General features: G+C 44.0%; 2 protein-coding genes across 8 annotated transcripts in view; one reads left to right on the top strand and one right to left on the bottom strand.

Moving 5' to 3' along the window:
- Positions 1-3,245: 3,245 nt before the first annotated feature.
- On the bottom strand, positions 3,246-6,377 carry MIS12 (MIS12, kinetochore complex component). 4 transcript variants are annotated; one of them, XM_025210606.1, is made up of 2 exons: positions 6,241-6,377; positions 3,246-5,942 (listed from the first exon to the last, which is right to left on the bottom strand). In XM_025210606.1, exon 2 carries the CDS (start codon positions 5,902-5,904, stop codon positions 5,275-5,277), a length of 630 nt encoding a protein of 209 aa, XP_025066391.1. In that variant the 5' UTR covers positions 5,905-5,942; positions 6,241-6,377; the 3' UTR covers positions 3,246-5,274. The 4 variants fall into 4 exon arrangements, with proteins under 4 accessions (XP_025066391.1, XP_006029211.1, XP_025066392.1 ...); XM_006029149.3 differs by having other exon boundaries at positions 6,055-6,368; XM_025210607.1 differs by having other exon boundaries at positions 6,066-6,328.
- A 28-nt stretch (positions 6,378-6,405) lies between these two features.
- Positions 6,406-7,830, top strand: part of DERL2 (derlin 2) — a 9,234-nt gene continuing 7,809 nt past the window's right edge. For 2 of the 4 annotated variants that reach the window (XR_001358481.1, XM_006029148.2), the window contains exons 1-2: positions 6,406-6,548; positions 6,972-7,037. Coding sequence is in view for 3 of the 4 variants with exons in the window: in XM_006029148.2 (XP_006029210.1) it covers positions 6,417-6,548; positions 6,972-7,037 (198 nt within the window). In the remaining variant the exon portion in view is untranslated. Of the gene's footprint in view, positions 6,549-6,763; positions 7,038-7,830 lie in introns of all 4 variants that reach the window. The other 2 variants (XM_025210604.1, XM_014522504.2) reach the window with 2 other exon arrangements.

Here is a 7,830-nt window from a genome sequence, read left to right as displayed (position 1 = left end):
GGGCAGGGGGTGTAGGGAGTGTGGCTTGGCCCCAACCAAGCCCTGATCCAGATGTGGAGGGAAAGGGCATGGCCTGGTCTTGCCAGGGGAAAGGGGGTGAAGCCTGGCTTCAACCAGCCATGCAGGGCTTGGGATCTGTGGATGTGGCAGAGTGGGAAGGGTGGCCATATTAATGACCACAGACCAGATTCCAAGGCTCTGCAGGCCGCATTTGGCCCATGGGCTAGGGGCTGAGCACCCCGCTGTAGTCATAGCTATGCCTATGTTCTATTATGGGTATTTCCCATGGTTCTGGGCTTTGCTAGTTGCCACATAGGGCCAGGTGGGATTTCTTTCCCCTCCTGCTGCTAAAAGTGTCAGGGTAAGCATTGGGTGGTGGTTGTGGCTATGGCTGGGGGTTTTGACTGCTAGGTGACAATGCTTCTGCTGGGAATTAAACCCAGAAGTTCCTGGCTAGGTCTTGCCCCCTCGTCTTAAGGTCAATCCTATCACCATATTTGGGGTCAGAAAGGAATTTTACTCCATGGTCAAATTGCTGTAGACTGCAATGTATTTTGCTTCCTCTGTAGCTGGGAGTGTGGCTCTCACCTGGGTTGTCAAGCATATATTAACAACCTTTGCAGCAGCAGAGCATTGATGACCATGGTCTCCCTGTTTTACCTGTGGCAGATTTAGTGTTATGTCTTGTGCTGTGTCTGAGTAGACTTAGTAATTTTGTTAAGAGGTTAGACAATGGATTTACGTAGGATGGTTTGGATAGGGATGATCCTGCCTCAGGATGGGGACTGGACTAGATCAGTGTTTCTCAACCTGTGGTACATGTACCCCTGGGGGTACATAAGACATGGGCAGGGGGTACATGGGTGCTGCGTTTTGGTCTTTGCCTGCTCAGGTCTGAAGTTCCAACCACTGTCCCTCCCACCGTGTCCGGTGCACCGGGGCTTTCACTCCCCAGTGTCAGTGTGCCAGGAGATAGGGAGGGAGGCACCATGCAGGCTGCTTTGCCCTGGGCCACGGTGGAAAAGGCGGGACTTGGCTCATGGTGGCAAAACCAGAAGTGCCGTGTGGGACTTCCAGTTTCACTTTTGCTGCATCAATCGGTAGGGTACCAAAGGTTGAGAACCACGGAACTAGATGACTTCAGCAGGCCCCTTCCAGTCCTATGTCCCTATGAATCTATACTAAGCATGTGGGCGTTAACAGGTTATAGAGAGCACTATGTTGCCGAAGATCTCATCCTGAAAATGAGATGCAAGAAGGTCTTGGCCTTTCAGAATCACTGCATGTGACCTGTACCCAGAATCCCAATGCCACTTTTAACAAGAAAATACCTGCTTCAGGCAATTACCATTTCTTCAACATGATAAAATGGATGACTAGCTTTGTTAATTTATAATTTGGGTACTGATACCACGAATTTAAACACTCCAAGTAGTAAGTTCTGACTAAACGAGTATCATGGATGGTTATACCTCTTCTACCTACTTCACTGATATAATAAAACATAGCATTATTTTCCCGTCATAACAGCTGGCTCTGTGTATACCAAAAGGTCTGGGAAGTACTTTAGCACCTCATCTGAATCGTAGCTAGTGTGTGCAAGGTGTTGTATTATCTTCTAACTCTACCAAGACATATAACAACTATAATTTTAACATTTTCTCAATAAAGCTTTTAATTCTGACTTTCAGAAAGCTAGTGAGGCAGTGTTATAAAACCTTGCTATACAAGACATTCTGTTCCTGCTTATTTCTATGACACTGCACAAAAGAAGGGTAACCTCCTGACTCCCATGAGATCTCTCTCATTTCTTTTACTCCAGAGCTGTTTCCTTAGCCCTGGCAGAGAAAAAGACTATGTAAGGACATTACTTCAAAAGGACATTACTCCCCCTGTCCAAAAGTCTTCTGAAACAACATATTTGTTTCTCAAGCATAATCTTACATTTTTAAGAGCAGTTTTTAAAAAGCTATTAATTTAAAAGCCTATTTTTAAAACCTTATTGTATGCTACTGACATACACACAAATTAATTGTTCCCTTAATATCCTTCATAGCAGAATAATACCAGAACATAAAGTCTCCTGGTGAGACATTTTATCACTACTTGGAAAGGAATTAGACTTAGCATGTGCTTCCAGACAATATTCAACCCCCGACAGATAAATGCTTCCATTTAAAATTGATTTTTACAAAGAAAAACAGAGAAAAGACATCAGGTTATATAACTTTGATAGCAGGTGAATCAAAGTAGCTAACATCTCCAGGAGGTCTATGGAAGTGACTTTTTGTTTTACAGATATGATCTTCTCCCTAGGCTATTCATTTGGGCTAGCAATTTGTATCAGTAATAGACAGTCACTTAATTGCTCTTTAGCTGTGAGAAGCCTGAACAAAGAGGAAGAAGTCCTGACAGAGTAATGAACCTCCTGGTGGTTGTGAAAACCCATACTAGTTCAAATAGTTCTTAATCATTGTCCATGCTTGTGAATTACCTGAATCCAAGATGATCCCACAATAATTAGATTCTATATATGGATCAATATATGTTACAATTTTCCATATATGAAATCTAAGTATAGCACGGTTCTCTTAAATTACTCCTCCCCGTTGCTATAGCAGGGAAAGCAGTGGCAGGGGAAGGCAGGTGGCCTTGCCCCTGCCCCTTGTTCCCTTGCTGCCTGCACACCCACTGTAGTGCCTGCACCCCTGCCTCCCTCCCCCTTGCTGCTTACCATTAGTTGCATTTCAGCCCCATTCTGACCCAGGGCATGGAGCACACTGGGCAGGCACCAGGGAGGCAGAGGCTGTAGTGGGGTAAGGAGGGGCAGTAGAGAAGGCCCGACTCAGGGCTGGAGCCAGAGCTGCAGTAGCTGCCTGCTTCTCTGCCCCCCACCCCATACACAAATCCAAGAAGAGGAGTTTCTCTCCTCCCTCTGCCCCCTCATGTTGAATGGGAAAAATAAAATCTCATCTTGGATCCAAGTAAATTAAGTATTCATATACAGAAGAAATAGCTTCTCAGTTTAACAGCATATAAGCTTAGCCCTATCAGAAAAACAGCAACAACCTAATTTAATTTGTTTCAAAATAAAGCCACAGGGTCTGAAATACTTGGTGGTCATAGAGAGTTCTGCAGCACTTTGCACTTTCCTGTTAACACATGCAGCCCCCCACCTCCACCCCAGTACAGTACTTGCCTTTATCCATGGCTTCACATAGTATCAGTACTCATAAACTATGTGCAAGGTTTCAAATATGTCTTTATTGCAGAGACAAGATATAGGCATACAGCGTGCACATAGCTATGAGTCTCATACAACATTTTGGCTGCTTAGCATTCCATTCAGTTTCTATTAAAAGGAAAAATAGAAGAACTCTGATTAGCAAAAAATTTGATATTTTTTCATATACAAAAAAAGAAGGGAACAATATTTTCCAAGTCTATGCGAGGATGCTAACTTTATATTAACATGGATTTGGAAGACTCCGTAAACTAACCACCCATAGCAGGGTCAAAGCACAAGAATCAAATTTACACTGATCGGAATTGATATTTTTACCCCAAAGTCAAAATGTTGTTTGTTAGCCAGCTTAAGGTCACAGAAAACTACGGCTAAAATAAGTTATTACTTTACTTTCTTTATCCAGACTGGAGAAAAGGTATTTAGTGAATTTGAATGGTGAGTTTAATGTCTTACAATTACATATTCAGATCAATCTGGAATTTATTTTTATTTCAAGATAGTGCCTGTCTTTGGAGTTATTTATTGTACTCTAACAACCTTCTTTCTCATTTATTAAGGAAAAAAATGACAGTTACACAGCTGAAAGAAAATCTTATTCTAGCTGGATATTTCCCCAAGAAAATGGTGTTACCCACTTGGAATTATAAACACTAAACATCAGTATCATTGAGCATCTTTAACCTTCTGATTCTGAAAGCATTATGGACCTTTCATTTGAAACCATTTTTGATTACCATATAAAAATGTTGATTACCATATAAAAATCAAAATAGTATGTCTCAGCTCCTGTTTTGTGGACCTGTATAAGCACATAAAAGCTATGAATTCTTAAAAGAAGCCACTTTGAACTGCACCTTGAAAAATGCATTTGCTGTCTCTTCACCTTCTGCCTTCCCAAATTAATTCTTGTCTGCATTTAGCCTCTTACTATCGTCATCCAACAATTACCTGGTCTTTAAGTTAAATTATCCAGTTAATTTCTATTTGTTCTGCTGTAGATGTTTAAATACAATTCAGCATGAAAAATAACCTTGTGATGGATAAAATAGTATCTATATTCACAATTATAGCATTCAAGCAGTTACTACAGAAATATTTTGTTTATATCAAAAAGTGCACTGCAACTAAGGGTTTTTTTCTTTTTTTTTACTAAGTTTACTTACAGCAGTGATAGAAAAATGTATTTTTGATTAACCGGAACATTTACTTTTCATTTAAGTCATGTTCTCAATAGGAGAATATTGTGAGAGTGCAAGTTCTGCGAAGTGACAGGTAGTTTTTAATAAAAAAAAGCATAGACTGACATTAAATTATAACCTATAGTTTTTATAAGTTGGGGGAAGAAAGCTGAAAAACATCACTAGATATCTAATTTATAGGGCACATTTCTCTAGTCACCAACTACAGAAATCAAATTATAGGAGACAGGATGGCTCACATGGCTCCTGAATCCATCTGCTTGTTCTTTTTTCCAGCTCCTGTTCTAATCCTCTCTCATTATAATTAGCTTTTCAGCCATACAACACGCTCCCTATGCTGGACACCCTATTTTGTGCACAGCTCAAGAATAAGTAGCAACGCTTAGTATAAACATTAACAGAGTTCCAGTTAAAAGTAACAGAGTTACCACAGTTCTAATTCAGCCTGAATTTGAATCTGCTTTGGATACCTTGGTGACTGAGCTGGCAGGATTTAAATATTACAGGGGAAAAGCCCCTGGGCTGAACAGTGTGAGTGACATAGATTCTAACTTTACCCGTGCCTGCTAGAGGACAAAATGAAAACAGACTATTCAGGTTCCTGACCAAAGGAGTGGATCTTTGTCAATCTACATTTAGAAAACTTTAGGAAGGGAGAATTATGACTTCCTGGAATACTTGTGCTGAAGGATTCCCAGTCAAAAGCGGACGTGGGCGGAGGTGTGGGAGATTTCCTTATGCAAATATCTTTGCAAAGATCAACACATGTCTGGTCTAGAGTGAATTGTCTTATTGGTTTCTGTGTGTCCTTTCAATACTTCCTTTGTATTAATTGGATGAACTTTTGGGGAAGTTGCTGTTTTTCTTTTCAACCTCTTCCAGGACATCCTGAAGTTTCTTAGAACTTTGTGTCAAGAAGGCAAAGCTTTCCTTGAAGTTGCTGGTCCCATGTTCTCGACATACGTTTTCAAGTCCATCAAACCACTGCAGGATCTTTTCAAGTTCTGTCTGAACGATCTTCTGTTCCTCTAGCTCTGCGAGTAGTTTCTGCTCTGCGGACACTTCAGCCTTGTACTGCTTCTGTAGCGCCTCAATTTCAACTTGAAGAGGCTGAAACTCTTCCTTACTGTAGGGGTACTGCTCATGGACCTTGTCTTCAGGAAGCAAGGCATTTTTAGGGATGCCTAACACCAGCTGAAAAAGCACTTCTTCCATTTTGCTGAAGAGCTGATCGAAGCACTTCTTCATGAAGAGAAGAAATTTTTCTGTGTTCTTCCGGACGTGAAGCGGGGGGATCTTCGAGTTCGGGACGCTGTCCAGCTTCCTCAGAATGACGCTTTCCACCACCAGCATCACTTCGAAGAGGTAATCTTGAAACGCGATGTAGAGCCGCAGCATGCACGTCTGAGGGGTGAAACCAAAGAACTGAGCTTCGTAGGACATGGGATTCACGGACATCCTGGCTACCGTGAGTCGACCCAAGGCCACGTGGAAATCTGCAAACAGGAAGAAAGAAAAGGGAGGTCAATACAGACTTGAGTTTTGGGAGAAGGAGCAAGGTTTCAGCCTCGCGCAGCGGAAGCAGGAGTTCACACTAGGGGAAAAAACCTGGTTCTTGCCGGGGACTTGCCCGGGACCATGCGTCGGCCTCCGGGGTGGCTGCTCTCCCAGGAAACACAGAGCGCGCGGATGTCCGGGCTCTTCCCTCAAAACGGCTTGTGGGGGGAGGAGGGGTAACCTGGGGGCAATCACTCCCAGAAGAGTTTCTCCCGGGAGAATGACATGCCGGCTTACTTCCCTCAGAAGAGCGCAGCCCTCCAGCAGGGGCAGACAGCCCCGCGGGCTCCGCGCGAGGCCCAGGGGAAAGCGCCTCGATTCCCGGGCTCCAACTCACGCCCGCGCGCGGGTTACGGCCGCCGGCCGCCGCCCCCCGCCCGGCCGGCCGAGGTGAGGGGGGGGCCGCGCCCCCGATGGGCTGGCGGAAGCGGAAGCGGCGAAGGCGGCGCAAGATGGCGTACCAGACGTTCCGGCAGGAGTACCTGCAAGTGCCGCCCGTGACGCGGGCCTACACCACGGCCTGTGTCCTCACCACCGCCGCTGTGGTGAGCGCCGCGCCGGGGAGGGGCCGGGCCGGGCCGGGCCGGGCCGCCCACAAGAGCCCATGGGTGCCCCCCGGCGCAGCGGGGCAGGGTGGGGTCGTAACCAAGGGCCCCCGTGGGGACCCGGGTTCACCGGGGTTAAATGTCACGGTGTGGCCCGGCCTGGTTCACGCCTGTACGTGGCTCGGTGTTGCCCACGGAAATCTTTAATCTTCCAGTGTTGCCCAAGGAAAACGTTAGTGTGAAGGGGAAGGTAACGACTGATTATTGTAGGAATGGGGAAAAAAAAATCAGCGTGTCACCTTTGGTGTTTAAACACGTGAACGAGGGAGATTAACGACCCCCCGTCCGGTTACTTCACGGTGCAAGATGCAAGCGGGCTTTGTCGAGTGGATTGATCCTATGACGCGCTCTTTTCTGTTCCAGCAATTAGAGCTCATCACACCGTTTCAACTGTATTTCAACCCCGAATTAATATTTAAACACTTCCAAGTAAGTACTACTTTTGTATTCTGAAGGCTGTTTTAAGAGGGTGAAAGTTATAAATACTTGTTTTCACACCCGAGCGTGAAGACGATGACCCTTTTTTTCAGGGACATGGAATCATTTTAAAATGAGGATCATCGTGCTGGTGGAAACTCATAACTTTGAGTCTTTAAAAACGGACACTATCTCTTTACATAAGAAAAGTTCCACGTTGGTTTTGTTGGATAAGTGATGTGTCCTAAAGTGTTCACTTATAGGTCAGGGGTGCACTTGGTAGCCGTGCTGCTCTGAGACAAGAAGACGTACAAAAAAACTAGAACTCTTGGTTCCAAAAGGATACCTTTTATTTTATTTCCCCGTTGGTCTAATAAAGGTATCCTTTTGGAACCAAGAGTTCTAGTTTTTTTTATACGTTACTTTTAGGTCACAAATGCAAATGCTTTCACTATATTCAAGAATATAAAATGTTTGCTGTCTCTCTTATTTGCACTGCTGTAGCCCCTACTGAGTCCCTACCATGGAGCAGAACCTATTGCACTATATACTGCTGTACAAATGCTAGCTTGGAAAGCAATATTTACATCTGCACACGCTTGTAAAATGACTTTCTGCAGAAATGTTTTCACTTTTCGTTGCAGAGAAATTGCTTTCCTAGGTATTTTTTTTGTACACTTTGGTGTAGTTTTGCTGTCTGCTTTCAGGTGGTATTACCAGATTACACAGCCTACTCTTATTAAAACTGTTAAATTTTAATTTTGATAATGCTTCGAGCCATTTTGGTTACTCCTTCTTCCTGCTG

This window comes from Alligator sinensis, unplaced genomic scaffold (assembly GCF_000455745.1).
Source record: "Alligator sinensis unplaced genomic scaffold, ASM45574v1 scaffold419_1, whole genome shotgun sequence".
NCBI classification, from domain to species: Eukaryota; Metazoa; Chordata; order Crocodylia; family Alligatoridae; genus Alligator; species Alligator sinensis.
Note: the sequence above shows the minus strand (reverse complement) of the source record. Positions and strands in the feature narration are given on the sequence as shown.